The sequence below is a fragment of the Anopheles gambiae genome, chromosome 3, assembly GCF_943734735.2.
Source record: "Anopheles gambiae chromosome 3, idAnoGambNW_F1_1, whole genome shotgun sequence".
In the NCBI taxonomy this organism is placed as follows: domain Eukaryota; kingdom Metazoa; phylum Arthropoda; class Insecta; order Diptera; family Culicidae; genus Anopheles; species Anopheles gambiae.
The window spans coordinates 27,809,985-27,827,914 of record NC_064602.1 but is presented as its reverse complement, the minus strand read 5'-3'; the positions used below and the strand labels follow the sequence as shown (position 1 = coordinate 27,827,914).

Sequence of the window (17,930 nt, the reverse complement as noted above, 5' to 3'; positions counted from 1 at the left end):
ATTAAAAGTATTTTTTCATCTCTTTCTTATCATGCCAGGTTATTGTGGTCCACTTTCTCAATTCTCATTCCCACTCAACGCGCGGCGCTTTTGATTTTCTAAACAATAAATAAATAATGGAACAAATCGGTTGACGAGCAATCGAGCAATATGTATCTACAGCTGGTTAAGCGTAAAAGGAACCATGCATCCTTGTTCTACCGCTTAACAGCACTACTAAAGATGAGTCTGTAATGAAAGGGGAGAAAAAAAACAGGAAAAGGAAAGTCGAGTTATAAAATAATGAAATTCTAATTGGAAATGGTTCGGCGCGAGAACACGAGAGAACATGACTGTTGTACAGATGATGTTAGTCTTGACATACAGAAAATGAAGAACATATAAAGGGAGTTAGAGTGCAACACACAAAGTATGAAGTTAGTATCTCTAAATGACCCAACTATTTTTGCTACATATGCTTTCTTTGCTGTAATTTCGTTTGTATTTGTTTTCTCTTTATTATATGCATTTCGTACCTCATCTAGCCCCGTCCCGCGCACACGAACGCGGTGTGTGTTGCCCCCTCCCCGCGGATTGTTGCAGTTCAGTTCAGTTAGTTGTTTAGTGTGTTTGTGTGTGTTTTGGAATTCGTCCTGCCCTCTCTATTCCCCCTTTTTTGGTTGATTTGATCCAGCCACTATTATTCGTCACTACTACCACTCCCGATTGGCATATCGTTACAACACTATTCACAATTCAGATTTGTTACATTGTTTTGTGTCTTTCACCTACGACCGCGTGTGACCTCTCTATATACGCGTGTGACCCAAAACATGTTTAACGGGTTTCTTACAGTAACGTCTCTTTTAACGTCTTTGCATGGTTTAAGGAAGTCTGACAAAATCGTATTATGGTGTGTTGGTTGGAGAGTGTTGGGTTGTCTAGTAATGAAATGTTTCATTTTTTTGCGTTTCGTTAAGATGAGATTGAGCGAATACGTATGCACGTGTCCGGTAAGTAGTGAGTTTACACACAGAGAGAGGGAGGTTTGCTGCTGTTTTACGTTCTCGAAGGGTTATTATAGAGAGTATTGGCATTGCACACATTGCGATAACGTTTACATCACCCTAATCCACCCAAAAAAACAAAAAAAAAACATAAACCGCACACAGTAAGGGCTCAATCTTTTGTCTGCCTAAATGTGTCCCTATTAAATCGTGCCGTATCACTTTCCCTATCTAAAGATTGTTTCGGGCTTGTTGTACCGCGCACAGTAACTGACAAGGATCGGTTCCACTAACACGTTGATTATTGCATTCCGATTTATTGCCTCAGGGATATATTGTGTGTGTGTCTGCTTTTTACGCTCATTTTTTCATTCATTTCTGTATGCCTTTTTCCTATACCATCGATACGATTCATTTTGCTGTTATCGTCCCATCGCGGGAAGAAGGGGGAGTGTGTTTTATGCTATATATACGATTATTGTTTCCTCATGTCAAACGATAAACCATGTAGACGCGTTTTACAACGCGGTCGAACTAACGATCGACGAGTCCCGTCGTCGTCCCGCTTTGTTGTGGCTCTAATTCGATTCGATTTGTTTTGCCATCGGGTTTGTCCTATTTTTTTCTCTTTACTATCTATCTATATCCTCCCTTCCACAACGCATTTATATGCTCGATTTATAGTGTTGTGTACGGTGTTTTTTTTCTCTCTTCTTCTATTTGCTGTTTGCTGTCTATATTTATACGCGTCTATCCGTACCACCACTACCGAGTGGAGATTTGGAATATATGAATTTATAATGCTTCCCTCCTTCTGCTTGCCTTCAACCCGATGAACATGAACTTTAACGCACTTCTTCATCCCTTCGTATATGTAAGTAAGTGATATTGTGTTTTGATTATACAGATGTTTCATTTACCGCTGTGCAAAATTGCTTTAAAATAAAACCCCCCACAAAAACCTTCAACTAGGGCGTCTCTCAGAAATTGCAAAAACAAGAAGATTGCTTGCTGTTTCGTAATGCAAAGAGAAAGTACGTGAAATTATACATCATCTTCTGAAATCATCTTCTTTTCACGTGTTTGTTTGCATACAGAAATGCGTGAATGCGTCACGCTTTACCGTCTCCTATACAACTTTTTCGCTTCCATTATTGTGTGTGGTTCTGTAACACGATTGAATAACATTTATATATTTATCATAAATAGTAATAATATTACTCCGAATAGTAAACTAGCGGCTGAATGAGACTCCTCCCTCCCTCCAATGATGGGCGACGAGACAAAACCCTTTGCCTGGTATGAGATTGAATGGTAGCTATCTTTACAATTAGGATGATATTTATGTATATCTATATATATATATATATGTGTGTATATATATATACGTATGTACACCACTCGTATAAGGGGTGTGTGTTAATGATTTTAGTGGTGGTGGCATGGGGGGGTCTGTGTGTATAGTAGACCCCGTGGGAGACTAATACGGTAAATGCGTATGGTTTAACTCTTGCTTTAACATCGTGCCTACAACTGCTTATTGTACATCTTCTTGCTTAAATATATTAACGTATTTATTGTGTTTTTTTGTTGTTGTTGCGTCATTCCGCTTCCTTACGGTTCGCTTCTTTTTCTTTATCGACTAATTCCTTTTCCTTCATCAACAATACTGGAAGAATTTTGCATACATTTTTTAAGTTTGATAAAAAATAATTATTTAATTTACTATTGATTCTGTTTGGACAAATTATGCATGCGATTTAATGAGATTCGAAACAAAAAAACCTTGATAAAGGAGAGCTGGCTTAAATAATGTGATTGTTTCTTTTCGTATTGGGAAAATCACAAATCATGAAATAGAAATCTTCTTAGTAACAAATTAAAATCACTATTCTTAGAAATCTTATTAAAATCACAAATCATTAATAAAAAATCTAATTAGAATTTTGGTTACTACTGGTGCTATAGGCCTCTAATTGTACCGGGTGACAACTCCAAAGTTTCGAACTGAACGTTGTCCTTCATCTGCTTCCATTCTCTTTGCTTGTTTTTCTTTTACCGGAACAGTCAACTCTTCCTACCGTCAACTTACTGAAGCTTTCATCGAACCCCCTTTTGTTTAGCTTTTTTTCGTTGGATTGATTAAGGCTTGGAGAACGTGAAAGAAGAAGGATTAGGTAATGAACGAACGATATAACTTTCCATACTTTCTTATATGTATTAACAATCGATAGTTGCTTGCTGCAGAAGGATGGTGGCATTTATACGTCCAATAATTTTCTTTTCTATCCCGTTTTCGATGAACGATTATTGCCTCAAACGAACGAAAAACTTGGAAGCACTAGAAGGGTAAAGATTTGATGACAAGGTTTACAAGGGTATAGTCCATAGAGGATGTTAGAAAAGGGTTAGGCAATAAAATAAAAAATAAAAAAAAAACCTTACAAGAAACAGGAATCCGGATGATCATTCTATAATATTGCTCTTTCCGTTTTCCGTGGATGTTTTTTCTTCTTCTACCGGTATTATGGAATGGTAGGCGAATCGTGTTACGAACTTCTAACGTGATATTAACGCTTATTTAGCTAATGTAAGTGTCTTTTTTTTAAGAGTTTTGATTTCTCCTCCTTCGCCATTCCGCGCGTTCATTGTCTTTGTGGTACGCCGTTCTCGCTTTTCTCCCTAATGTGCAATACGCACACACAAACACACGTCGTCAGCCTTCTGTATGGTTTCAACCTGATTGATGATGATACGGTTTGTTACATATGTACATAGTCCTCTTTTTCCCCGCTTCCTTTCGTATCGGTCTGCGCAACAACATTATTTGCGTAAAGTGCGCGGCGTAACGCGCGTTATTCCACACTGGTCTTACTAGCAACAATGTCCACGATTGTCGACACCACACAGAACCCTTTACACTTGATTAACCCGGCCTCGTCCGGCTTATTAGTTGTAATCGTAATCTACTTGATATCGTAAATTTTCCTACGAAGCATAAATTGTGGCGAAAGATGATGCGTTTTGGTTAGTAGCGTGTGTCCCATGTTCCGGCAAAAGCGCAGATGAGAGGTGGCGATGTGAAGGCGTCCCCGCAAACCAATTGAGCGAGGGTGGGAAGAGATACGGGGCGGTAGATTGCATATGCACATATACACAAACACACACACACGCACACGCGAATGGAGATGATAGCGCGAAGAAAAAAGAGAAGATAAAAAAGAGATGAATCATTTACAAATGCATTATTGTTAATAGGGGTGGTGGGGTTTGTTGCAATTGCGCAGCAAGTGCAGATTGATCAGCAGTGCGAAGGGAGTAGTAGGGTGGGTTTTAGAGAGGTAGGTTGCACTATACTGTTAGTATGGTATATGATTTGCTAAATATAAAACAATTCAAAAACCCCACGCCATGCGATGGAAGGCACCGTTTACAAATCAGTTGTTACGTTATCAGTTATTAGTATAAAATCATAAATAATTAAGAAACAAAAACTTACATCGTGAGAGACATTGCAAAACTCTTTCTGTCCCATTGCAGGGCTATTTGTTCTGTTGTTAACCCGACACAAAAGTCTTCGGTCTTTACTTTCCATTATTTGTCTTATTTATTTTAAATAATAATAGTAATAATAATAATAATAATGCATAATATGTCTGTGTAGTTAACAAAGGAAGAAAAAAAAAAATACAAATTGTGAACGTGTACGTGTGCTTGTTTGCCCTAACTTTTTAAACGTATCTTCAAAGGGTAAAGAAGGGTAATAAATATAAATTATCATCAAAAGGGAAGGAAAGGAAGTCCGAAACAAAAATAAACAAACCTTCTTCCTAAGCAAATTCTAATGCGTAATATTTGCTAAACCCCATCTGTTCCTACCTATATCCGTCTTGGTCCTTTCCCCCAATACTTATTGCAAATGACAACACAGTTCGATGTCGTCACGAGATTAATGGTGTTTATACGATGATCGTATAGCCATACACACAAACAGCACACAGACACACACACGACGACGACACAGTGCGCGCCTCTACTTACTCTTACACTAAACTCAATACTAGCTAGTTTAGAATGCTGTGTGGAAAATAATATAGCTTTTCCCATCTATGATTATGCTGACCCATACGTATCTTGGTGTGAGTGGATTTTGTTTGCTTGCTTCTGGCCAAAAAGTAATCATCCTTTGGCCCGGTTTAGAGCACACTGCCCCGAGTAGAGCGTACCTACTGCACAGGAAATCTGAGCTTCCGATGATTTCGGTATCGGAAAAAAGGCATCCACGTGCGCAAGAAACATTTACATGTTTCATTTTAAATCGTTAATGAAAAAAACAACATTTTGTTCGCTAGTTGCAATGACATCTAAAGTGTGTTCGATATGCAAAAAAAAAAAAGAAAGAAATGGAGCACGTGGCCTAAAGATTGTTGTGATGCATCAATGTCTGTGCTTTGAGGAAGAACAAACAAATTTTCTTTTCCTTTGAACCATGATTCAACATGCATTTGCTTCTCATGTACAAAACCTACATCTTCTTCCGTATCTACAATTCAATTGCGCACTATTTACCAAACACAGCTGGAAGTTAAGTATAATTTCGCGCAAAAATACAGTCCTAACATGCTGCTGCTTATTCTTCGCCGCAATCATTATTGCTGTATCGGCCTCGGCCTTGCCTATATCCTGCACACTGCATTATTGGTGGCGTTCTGTTCGGGTTTGGCGATGATTATATAAATAATAAATACATAAACTAAATCACATTGTCAATAACTATCTACACAGCAAACTGTACATCGGCCAACAACGCGACGGAACGAGACGAGAGGATGATAATCTCCTTAGCGCACCGTACCCGGAATATCAGATGCAGCTTTTCTCAGTTCTATTGATCTATTTCATTCACTGCACTTGTTCGCATCACACAAAAAAGAAGCTCATCTTTGAGGTGTAGATACACACACACACACATACACAGTGTGGCGCCAATCGTTGCAATCGATCGTGAATGAAATCCGTACAAAACTATCAAACAATTTGTCCAAAGAAAAAGTGAAACGCGAACATCAATTGGCAGAAATGGGAGGACGGCGGCGACCGAACTTCGCAACCGCTACCCCCCCTTCACTCCTCGCGGGCTTGGCGCAGAGCGTTGCGATCGGTTTCGGTGAGCGATCCGTTGCTGCTACTGTCGCCGCTACCATGGCCCGAGGTGGAAGATAGGCTCGCACCGTTCGTGTCTGCCTCGGGCGCACCTTCATCGCTATGGCGCTGCAGCAGCTCGGTCGTACGGTGGTGCAGGTTGTGGTGATCCGAAGCTGTCGACGATCGGAGAGAAGCGGAAGAGGCCGCACCGAGGTGGGCGGACGAAAGCTGGTCACGCGAACTGGCCGTATCATCTTCCGCCCTTCCGCCCCCGGCAGAATTGAGCGAGGTAGTGCTTTCGCTTATTTTCGTCGATGTAACACGACGTATCATGACGAGCGGACTGGAGCGGCCACTGCCGCCGATCCCTAGCACGGTACCGCTACCGGTACCACCAACACCGCTGCTTATTAGACCACCACCAACAACACTACCACCGACGCCGCCGCCACTGCCGCCGCCGCCACCGCCAAGAAGGTGCACCGATTGGTCTATGCTCGAACAGCTGCTGTTCTTCACATAGATCACTTGCTTGTGAAGCTGATGCTGCTGCTGCTGCAGTTGCTGGTGGAGGTGCTGCTGCTGCTGCTTCCGCAGGTTATGATGCCCCGAAGCGGACGACACCGATGAGGTGGAGGAGGAGTGGTACTGGTACTGGTGTTGGTGAAGATGGTGATGATGAAGCTGGTGGAACTTGTTCGAAAAGCTTACCATTTCCGATGTGAGCGAGTTCAGCGCCTTCTCGACCGTGGGCTTGTGGCGATCCCGATCCGACATGGGAGAGGAATGGCCTGAGAATGCTGCAAAATGGGGGAGAAGAAACAAACGCGGTTTTTAGTTTTGTTTTGTCGCCTCGGTTATCTTTCACACCCAGCCTCCACTCACTTCCAATATCACCGCTCGAGCTCGAATCCGTAAAGCTGGGCGTTCCTTCAGTCCACGTTGGGGTCGATCCTTCGACCGACGCTAGGGCCCCCCGCGAGCCGTAATTGCTATTGGATGATGATTCGACTGCTAAATGACTTTCTAATCTTATTTCTGATATACTGTTGTGTGTCGGCGCGTACGGGTCAGTTCGCGCGCGTTTGTGGTATCATTTTTGGGGCCGGATACAAAAGGGCAAGCGTACATGTGTGTGCATCGGATGTATCGTGAGGTGCAAAGGGGGCCATCAAAATGAACGATGATCATATGTCAGCATTACCAAGATGCACCGACCGACACACGAGCATAAGCGGCAGCATTCCCGAAACGGTGAAGATGGATGAAGGGGGTGGGCAGGCATACACAGATAGGCCACAAAGACAGACAGACAGGCACAGGAGAGCGGCAAATGCGGCATATAAGAGAAGAGAAAAGAAAGAAAAGAAGAAAAATAAATAAGTAAATGGTCGGTACGTTTCAAGCATTTGCTAAAAACAAAATGAATCAGATATGGAGCGGTAAATTCATGACGACACAAAGTTCGGAGAAGATAAAAGCATGACGGAAGGACAATTCACCACATACATGGCGCTTGCTGCAATACAAAAACATTAAAGAAAAAGAAAAAAAAAGAAAGACAGCAAATGAAGTGACAAACAATAAAAAAACGGCCTGACAGGAGAAAGTTGAACACGGTTAGTTTCGTACGAGAATTAGTAACATTAAACAGAAATACAAATATGAAAAAGAAATTAAACAATAATAAATAACAACACAAAAGGTAACATGCCTAGAACAATGCAATAACCCCATGCACAGAGCAGAAGATGTGAAGAAATACTTTCCCTATTTTTGAAAAATAAATATAAAGGATAAGAAATTCCATGCCATGCCATGCGATCTTTCGTAGTAATTTCGTTTCGATTTGAAATGCCACCAGAATGGGGAGAACGAAAAAAAAAACACTTTTTAATGCATTCAAGTTACATTGCACAACCACAGCACGGACACTCGATCGTTACAGAGTGCATTGCACACACAAACAAGAGAGAGGACACACAAAAAATGGGACACTTTGGGAGGAACTCCCGCTCTCAACGGGTTCGCCAGCCACACAGAACACACAGAGGAAGAACAAACAAAAAAATGCTGTGGTGATGGGAAAGAGGGTGAAGGAAACGATTGCCATAGAAGGGTAGAGTTCCCAAACACAAAGCTAAACGACCCCCTCCCACCCCTGCCACTGCACACTGGTGGCATTTCCCGCAATCGAGAGGGGATTACCGCGGATTGTGCGCGGTGAAACCTTACCTTATTGAGTCTTCTTTGTAGTTATCACTGCGACAGGATGCGCTCCGCCGATCGACGGAGCCGCCACCACCGCCGCTGCCGCCTCCGATACCGTCACCGCCGCCACCGCCGCCGCCTCCGAAGCCGCTGGCGCCGGCACTTCCGATTCCGCTGCTGCTGCCCGTTTTGTCATCCGACGAGTGTCGATGGCTACTGCTACCGTGCTCGGAGATGTCGTCAAAAGCGGGAGGAGGAGTGGAAGAACAGGAAGGAGATGTGCCTAGCCAGATACGAGATACGAAGCGTCTAAGTTGGTTTTTTGTTTGTTTCTTTTTTGTTTGTATTCGAGTTAAAGTAGAGTTTAACGAAAAAGCTTAACTGGATCGTATTTACACTTGTGTGGTGGACTGTTTTTACACATCCAAACGAACCGAACCGAATGGGGAAATAAATAAATTAACCAACAGAAAGGGGTCCATGTATAGTAGCGTGACTTTATATCTCAAAGCGGATAGTGAACTGATACATTGTTTTTGTCTTTTATGTACATAACACACTCAGAGACAAAACCAAACCAATTGAAAAGAAGATTGCTAGCGCCTTCATTAAACTTATGTACAACTGAAAGTGTCTCATGGCATTAGGTGGAAAATATATAGAGCAAAACAAAACAGTCGGACTTACTTAACTGAAACAAAAAAGGACCTAATAGAAGGCAACTCATATAAAACAAGTTAACGATAATACACTGAGATAAAGGAGGGCTCACTAAACCACCAGTTACCAACTAAAAAGGACCACATAGAGAGAGAGAGAGAGAGCAAAAAAGTGGAAATAAAATGGAGGTTACGGAACGGAAACTTAAGGATCTACTGCTAATCGAAGGCATACGAGCTACACACATCACGGCAACGAACGATACGACCACGTGTCATACGCGTCATAAACGACAACCTGATTGAATCGATACCAGCGAACGAAAAACCAAAATCACAACCAAGCTCAGAAGCAAAGAAGATTAAATGGAAAGCTTGACCATGCTTGGTCCAAGACAGTAGAGCGATAGATAGATAGATAGAGAGATAGAGAGGAAGAGAGCGCACGCACAAATGTTTTGGGGGGAAATTGGAGGATCATTGTCTGAAATGACAGTTGAAACAGATGAGCAACAAACGCTACAGAGAACAGAAGAAATGGATTCCAGAGCGGGGGGGTGGAGGGGCCGGTAGGATCCCTACGCTCCAGCGCTTTAGACGAACTCTCCCTCCAGGCTGAACTGTTCCAGGTAGCTTTCGAGGTTGTGATTTTCGTCCAGCGGTAGCCCGATCTGCCGTATGATGGAAGCTTTCTCCTCCTGCCCCATGTACCGAACGTCATCCGGTACTAGCGCCGCTGGACCAAAGTCCACCCCACCCGTAACCATGCCGTTTGCCATCGAGCTGCGATGCATTTTCGGTTTCAGACGGGAAAGGAAGCTTTCATTGCGGCAAGGGGCAAGATGGGCCACCGGTCCCGGCTGGAATTGTGCACGTTCCGTCTTGACCGATACGGCGACTTCACGATCGCCTCGATCGCCTCGATCGCGCATCGATCGCCTGGAGGGTATTCGGTTGAGCCGCTCTTCGTTCTGCCGTATCTCGGCTTCGATTTCCTGAATTTTGCGCTGGATCTCGTCCGGATCTATGCGTGACGGCGCGGGCGGCTGACGCTTGCCTTGCGTGACCGAGCGCGTTAGTTTTCCTTTTGTTGTCGTCGTTTGTGTCATTGTATGTCGTTCAGTGGGCGCTCTTTCGTCTCCCTGTGCGATCGCACCGTTAGGAAGAGGAGTGGGCCGTACGATCATGGACGCTCGTGGTTTACGCTCCATTGTTGAATTCGGTGAGGTGTTGAACATTTCTCGCCGTGCTTTGACTACGTTTTTCAAGTTCGCCAAAACAAGCTGATCGTTCTCGTGCGCGGTAAGATCATCGTCCTGCTCCAACCGTTGCGCCATGGGGATGAACATCTCGCGATCGTCACCACCAAATGTCACACAGAGACGATTATTGTTATTTTCATCCTCAACGAGCGTCTCTTTGATGACCGGTATCGTCAATGGGAGCGTTCGGGTGGACCGCTGTACCGCCGTGGGTGGAACCTGCAGTTCCTTCGATGTACCGTGACTAGGCACCCTGGAGTACATCGATTCCGACCGAGCCACCGTCGCCGTACCGGCCGTTCGTTCAAAATTCCGAATCATTTGCTGCACCGAGGACCCGCTGCCGTTGCGGCTCGACAACCGCTCGAACGCTTTCGTCGCTTCCTTCACGTTCGATGTTGGCCCCGGTCCGGTCAATGGCTTTCGTTTGACGGCAATCACTTTGGGTATCGATACAGCGGCAGCAGTAGCAGCAGGACGACTGTCGTCGTCCTCCGACAGTATGTCACCATTTTCCGACACCCGGAAGTCGTTGCTGCTCAGCCAGCTGAGCACTTTGTTGGGGGAGGGTAGCAGCTGCAGCTCGACCGCTTCATTCTCTTGCAGTGGATCGAGCCCGACCCCAGACCGACTATCCTTGGTTGGTGGTGGTGGGGGAGCGCTGGTGGCATTGGTGCTTCGGCCACCCTGCCCGCCGATGCCGCCATTGCCACGTGGAGACGAGCGGTGCCTCTTACCTGCGCACGGGGATTATTGATGGTTCGATTGGTACGATCTCAGAAGAACAAAGGCGCCGAGAGCGCGCACAGACAAAAAGCGCTCACGGAATTAGATGGAGAAGACCAACGAGAAGGTGCCGAATCAGTTTTTGTAACTCAAATTCAAAAAAGGGTTCTATTTCCCACATGGGAAAGAGGGGATAATTTTATCAAAGCCATTATTTGCGTTGCTTCTCGTTTGCCGTTCCCTCTAGGTGAGTAGTATTAACACTTTCTTCTTTATTATTACTGAAGCTTTACTGCTATATAGCTCGTTACTTTCCTACTTCAAAACCAAGCAAACGAGAAGACCAAGAAAACTCAGAAATGCACTACCCTTTCTTTGTGAAGAACGATTTTTTTCATCAGGCTTGAAACAAATGAGTCGAAATGAACGATTACAATAAAAGTAAAAGATCTAAGAAATTGATTTCGCATTATGCTTGAGGATAAGTGGCGCTAGAGTAAGAACTGGACCAACAGAAGGAAAATAAGACTTTACAGGTGGTCCATCTTCACTACTCATCTCAAGAAGGTGGCATACTTTCTCGTTTTTTTTGCACATAATAGTGTGCGAAATGTTATAGGAAAGGGTGACAGCCACGTTTTGAGATAATGGATGAACGAACCCACCTTTTGTGTTACGATCTACTGCAATAGATAATTGAATTTGCATGCAAAAATTAAAACCGATGTTCAAACCGGAAACGATCGTTGACAACTTTAATCACAATTTTACGAATAAAATACATACGATGTGACAAAAAACGATAGAAAAATATTTACCGAATACTACAATACGACTAGAGGAGAAAGAAGGGAGCAATTTTTTTTTTTCAAACCACAAATATCTACGATAACAAAATGACAACAAAAACGGATTTGGAGGAGAAAAAAACAAACAAACAAAAAAGGGCACAACAACAACACACTAATCGAACAGAAACACGCACACACCTGCGCTGGATCGTCCCCGGTGGCCACTGGACTGGCTGGGTAGCGAACCGGAAGCACCACCGCCGGGTCGGCCCGACCCTGCACCGCTCGCCTTGTTGAACTTGGGCGAGCCGCGCGGTGGAACCGGCGGTGGGACGCTTTGCTTTACGACCGTCGTTTTCTTTTTCAGCGGTGGCATGTTGGTCGGCGTTGCGGAGGCACTACCGGCCCCACCAACACCGCCGCCACCGGCAGCCCTAGTGCCAAGACCACCCGCTTTACCACCATTGCCACCGGCAGCGGCACCACCACTGCTGCTGGAGGTGGTCGTGATCGTGGCCGCCGTATGCACGCTGGAGGAAGTATCTACATCTGACGCGTGGAAGTGTGACGCGAAAATACGCCCAGAAAAATCCCATACACAAACACGCACGCACACACACAGACAACAACGTTGCGGTTGGTTTTGTACAGTGATCGGGGTTAGGTAGTTTTGGTTAGTTGATTAATCCAAAGAAGCCGTCGCAGCGAATGGAGAAAGTGTAGACAGAGGAAGAAGAAGAAGAAGAAAAATACAAATATCGTGTTAGCACAGTGGTTAGCTTAAGAGTATGGGTTATCACAAATGTTTTGTAAATTTCACAATTATTCATTAACACGTGTTACTAGAGCACTAACGAGAGAGAGAGAGAGACAGAGAGGGAAATAAAGAATTGTCATATTGAATGAACACAAAAACGCAAAAGCGTTCATTTTTCCTTTCCTTTCCTTTCGATAGCGGTACTACACCGATTGGCCGGCACAGCCTGAATTACCTGATTTAGGAGTCCCCGTTGTCTGCTGATTGAAATGCGTCTGGGTCGGGTTGAACTGCTGATTTTGGTGATGATGCTGATGGGAACTGCCAGCTACAGCTGCACACACACACACACGTCGGTGGTCCGGGAGAAGATTAAAAAGGAAAGCAAATTAATAACATTGCAATAAACAACGGCGTCGTAATTGCTACAGGTGTTGCACTACAAAAGGCTAAAATGCTTTGCCTTCTACATTTGCTTTAGCCGGTGAAAAATGGTTATTGTTGGAAGGATCCACTCCGCATTGGAGTGGTCCCAACCGAACAGAACCGAGCGTGTAAGGGTAAAGAAAGTAAACAATGATAGTAAACATCAGAAAGTAGAAGGATACAACATAAGGAAAAGGGACAGAACTGACGAGAAGGGACAGTAGAAGAAAAGTAGTATAAACCGTGACATCACATATCGATACACTGAGAAATGAGGTAAGGAGTAGAAGTAGTAGTAGTAGTAGTAGTAGTAGTAGTAGACGTTAAACGACTGACAGCACAACATTTAAGTATTACCGGAGCTACACATTAGTGTGCCCTTGGTATTAGAGAAAAAGCTTGGAATACAGAGATTCAGGACGGGGGGAAATACAAATGAATATCAAGAGAAAGGGAGAGAGAGAGAGAGAGTATGAAAAGATAGAGAGTACTGAACATTTATATCACGATTAAACTGAATTGGTGGTGAGTGGCGCGAATGAAGATTAGAAATAAAAAAAATGAAAGACACGGTGAAACACGAGTAGCGTATTGGAAAAAGAGTAAGAAAAATTCCGGCACATTTCGCGCTCATGCACGGTGTAAGTTCGTAAACCAATAAAACAAAATTAACCATTAAACGGATGCTAATCGCTTTCACTATGCGATAGACAGGGAGAGAGAGAAAGAGAGAGAGAGAGGACGCAGGCGCTAAGGAGGATAAGGCGTTTAGTTTAATTTTATGCCAACGAACGTTTATTAATGCTTTATTTAAATAACCAGCAATGACATTATGCGAAGGCGTTAAGATGATGGGGAAGTTGGTAGGGAACAACACAAATTTTGTCAGTAAAAATAGCCATGATGAGTAGAAGGCATTCCAGAATGGATAAGAGGCAAATAGTGACACACACGCACGTACACAAAGTATAAATGGTAATGAACGATGTTCAACATAGCCCCCGCTCCTGTTGCAGAAGGGGACACACAGAAACACAAACACACACGTGAAGTACACACACGAATGAGTTTCATTACTTGTTCTGCAACAAGACACATTACAGGAAGGATACACACACTCAGGGTGGCACTCGAGTACAACATAATGGAAAAGCAAAGTTAACGATCGACAACACGAAGGTGTTGGAACGATCAACGACTACAGTAGAAAAAGGTAGATTAAATGAGATTTTAACAAACAGAAGAAAGAAAAAAACAAAACCAGATTTTGATAAATAAAAAACTGAGCTCAATTTTGCAGCTCGGTGGCGGAGAGAGGAGATACCAGCTTAACATAACACAAACCATCGTAACCCCGGTGTTACCCAGTGTAGGCCACAACCCGCTCTAAGGTTAGAAAACTTAAAAGTAAATTCAAACAAAGATGGTAAACACTTACGTTGACTATCTGTTTCTTCATTTTTTGCTCTCTGTGCTGCTTTCGATAAGCTTTTTCTCTTGGATGGTGAATGTTTTAGCGCTTTATATGTGGAGTTTGTTTTTTTTTTCAAGGGATTCATTGTTTTTGCCATTTTGGGTTTCAGACCAAACATAGAAAACCGATAGAAAAAAATGGGAAGCGCAACATACAAGAGTCGAACGTTGATTTGGATTGGAGAAGTAGAAGATGGCGTAAAGGTAGTGGTGGTGATGGTGGTCGAAGGGTTGGTTGGTTGGTTGGTTGGTAGTGGCCACGATCGCATATGGATCGCAGGAAGGTAGTTGGCAGTTGGTGGTGGTGATGGTGGTGGCGGTAGTAGTAGTAGTAGTAGTTGAGGTTGAGAAGAGCACACACACAAACACGGATTCGATTCGAGATTGGAGAGGTAAAGAAAACCAAAAAGAAAAAAATAGAAAGAAAAAGAGAAAAAAACAATACGATCAAGAAATTGTTGAATATGTAAGTATATGGCGTAATGCTAAGATTTGTTCAGAAAACACACTTTTCCGCCTCTTCTCGCTGGCGTGAGTGAAGTGGGAACAAAATGGTTTACACGGGTAAGGGAGAGCCTTAACGCTAGAGCAACTAACGTGGGTTTAGCAGCGTATTTATAGTTTTGTCAAAAGCAACACAAACGAATTTCACTCCTGAGCTATCGATTAATAAGTTCAATCCAACACATGTTTAGTACAATTTAAAAAAAACGTTTAAACTGTTTTTTTGTAGTGTGACGGAAACGCACTCAGAGAGGTACAAAAAAATTACGGTACAAAATGAAGAAAAATCCAGAACAGAAAAGCTAAAGCTCTAGAGGTTCTTTTAGATTAAAAATGATGCAAAAACTTGATGATAGTTTTACATGGATTAGAGGAAAATGTTCTACAATCATCTTCACTCAATGCCTGATTGATAGCATTTTGGGGCTTGTTAATGTGATTGCAACACATGATAAAGGATCCTAGTTGAGGATTATTCTATGTTAGAAACAAAATCTAATAGATGATAATGCTGCAGTTAAACATGTCTATTCAAGCAGATAAAATGTACAAAAAATATGTGAGATAAAATGAAATAGATAGAAGATGAGCTATTTTGTTTGTTAAAAATAGGAGTGGAAATGATGGTTAGCGAAAAGCAAAGCACAAGCTTTTAACTTTATTTTACTTAGGCTCTTGTTAAAACGCATTAAGCGAAGGACCAGCAGTAAGGACTGACAGTTTGCGTTAGGAAGCTCGGTGCGATAAAAGGAAACATGGTTCATTCTGCAGTAAAAAAAAAAAACAACAGAAAGAACACAAGAAAAACATAAAAAATATGACCATTTTGTGAGGAGCATCCCAATTGATTCGAGTAAGCGAACATATAATTGGTACCCGTAAATTGGTTAACATACTGAAAACCACGTGTAAATGTTTCTGTAGCGAAACAAACTGAAACATAATCAAAAACCAATGAAAAGCTGTACCACACATTAACAAAAAGCTACTGAAATGAGTGAAAACATACAATTGCTCATTGCAAAACATAGAAAGGGTGCAAATTATCTTTTAAATACACACAAACACACAAACAAACACACATACACACTTACAACTGAAGCCGATAAATAAAAACAAAACGAAAAGAGAGCAATCGCGCACAAAATAAACACACACCGAATTTTACATACGAAGAAAATGGCATAGAAACAAACTATTACAATAACATTGAATAAGTTTAACGCAACACGTGTACTATTGCATTCCCATTCGCATACAATCCTGTTAGATAGAAATACTACCAGAATACACATTCACTGAATAGAAGAGAGAATTTATTAGAAAGTATCATTTGCGGTGACAGAAGAAGATAAATAAGTAGAAAAAATAGAAAACTCGTTTAGCAAGTAATAGAGCAAAGAGCGTAGTAATTTTGTGTAATTCTAGAGAAAAACAAAAAAAGATAGCCAGTTAGCCAAAAGATTAGCAAACAACAAGATTAGCTTCACTACGTAAAGCATAAGAGAGCATTGCCACAGGAACAATGTAGCTCGGGGTTGAATGGAAAGAGTGGAAATATATCAGAGCACAAAAAGAAAAACAATCACAAACAAACACGTAACAAACAACGGGAGAATGATGTTAGATTACCTATGTAGCTGGTGACCAACGTGCGAAATTTTCTATGATTGCCCTTGATCTCGGGCAGATCCACTGGTGTGTGTATGTATATAGTTTGCGTTAATTGTATTTGAAGGTTGATTTGGTGGCAAGAAATTATTGTTTAAATAGTTTTCGTTGTTGTCGTTGTTGTAGTTGGTACATTTCATAGTTTGACACACAAACAAATCGTTATCGGGCAATTTAGCAATTATCGCGGGTTTGGTGTGATGTTAACACGCCCGCCCCGCGCCGGTAGGCAGTTGATTTTGGAACGAGATTTTGTGTCAGTATTTTCGGATTGTGGTATTGCGTTGAGATAGTTTAGAGCGCGTTGAGAGAGAAATTTCATATTTGCAATACACATTATATGTAAGAAAAGAGAGGAAAAGAGATAAGAGAACAAGAGAAGCAAGAGAAGAAATATAGATCAGAGATTTGGTATACATTGTCGGTGACGCGAAACGTAGGCAATATAGGCAATACAACGCAATGGATCTTGTATTCCCTGTCATTTGTGTACGAGTGAATGATTCCTTACTGATGTGTTGTACTGTGTTTTTTTTTAGTTTAGTTAGTAATGATGCTGTACCATTTGCATACAGTAAAGGATGGCAACATATAGTAACACATCTGCATGAGTAGACCACAACCAACAACCCTAAACAGAGAGCTATTTATAAGAGGGGAAAAACGGCACGATATTGCTACCTTCCCAAGATTGATGCTGTGCAAATTTAGGACAGACAGAATAATCTTCTAAATATTACATGAATTAAATCCGGATACATGACACGTGGACACGCTAAACATTGAACCAGGAAGGTAAAGAAGGAGCGTTAGCATTATACAAGCTTCAATTTCTTGGCTAATGATTTCACGCTGTCTGTCAACGGTCGATCAGCCGAACTTCTTCGCCAATAGAAGTACATATTTTACATTCCTTACTGCACAGCCGCTACGGATAGGAGAGTATGGGGTTTCAAATGTTTAACATTAGAAAGACACTCACAAGAAAAAGAAAACTATTAGATTGCCAAATGCGCAATGAAGTTTTGGTTGTTGCTTTGTGTTTTTTTAAAGAAGAAAGGTATAGAGTTTAGTAGAGTAAAATAGGTTTTAGTCCCTGGTCGGAAAAAAATATGCTACAACGTTAACGAGTCATATTAGCGTATTATCAGGCGCATGTGGAATGGTTGTGAATTTGTTGTCCTTATTTTTTGTGTACTTTAGGTAGGGAGTGTTGGACAATTGAAAAAGAGAGCACAAATATAATCCCTGATTAGGTTGCTGTTGTTAAGTATTGCCTTACAATGAACTTGATTGTTTTAGCACCCTAAGAGAAACGT

At 42.2% G+C, this 17,930-nt stretch overlaps 1 protein-coding gene across 29 annotated transcripts in view; it reads right to left on the bottom strand.

Annotated features, from left to right (window-relative positions):
• Nucleotides 1–22: 22 nt before the first annotated feature.
• Nucleotides 23–17,930, bottom strand: part of LOC1280126 (phosphatidylinositol 4-phosphate 5-kinase type-1 alpha) — a 46,020-nt gene continuing 28,112 nt past the window's right edge. For 10 of the 29 annotated variants that reach the window (XM_061661547.1, XM_061661549.1, XM_061661548.1 and 7 more), the window contains 5 exons: nucleotides 16,573–16,635; nucleotides 14,402–14,482; nucleotides 12,773–12,871; nucleotides 11,979–12,329; nucleotides 8,632–11,000 (listed from right to left, as the gene is read on the bottom strand). In XM_061661547.1, coding sequence (XP_061517531.1) covers nucleotides 9,595–11,000; nucleotides 11,979–12,329; nucleotides 12,773–12,871; nucleotides 14,402–14,482; nucleotides 16,573–16,635 — 2,000 coding nt within the window. In that variant the 3' untranslated portion in view covers nucleotides 8,632–9,594. The other 19 variants (XM_061661562.1, XM_061661558.1, XM_061661556.1 and 16 more) reach the window with 8 other exon arrangements.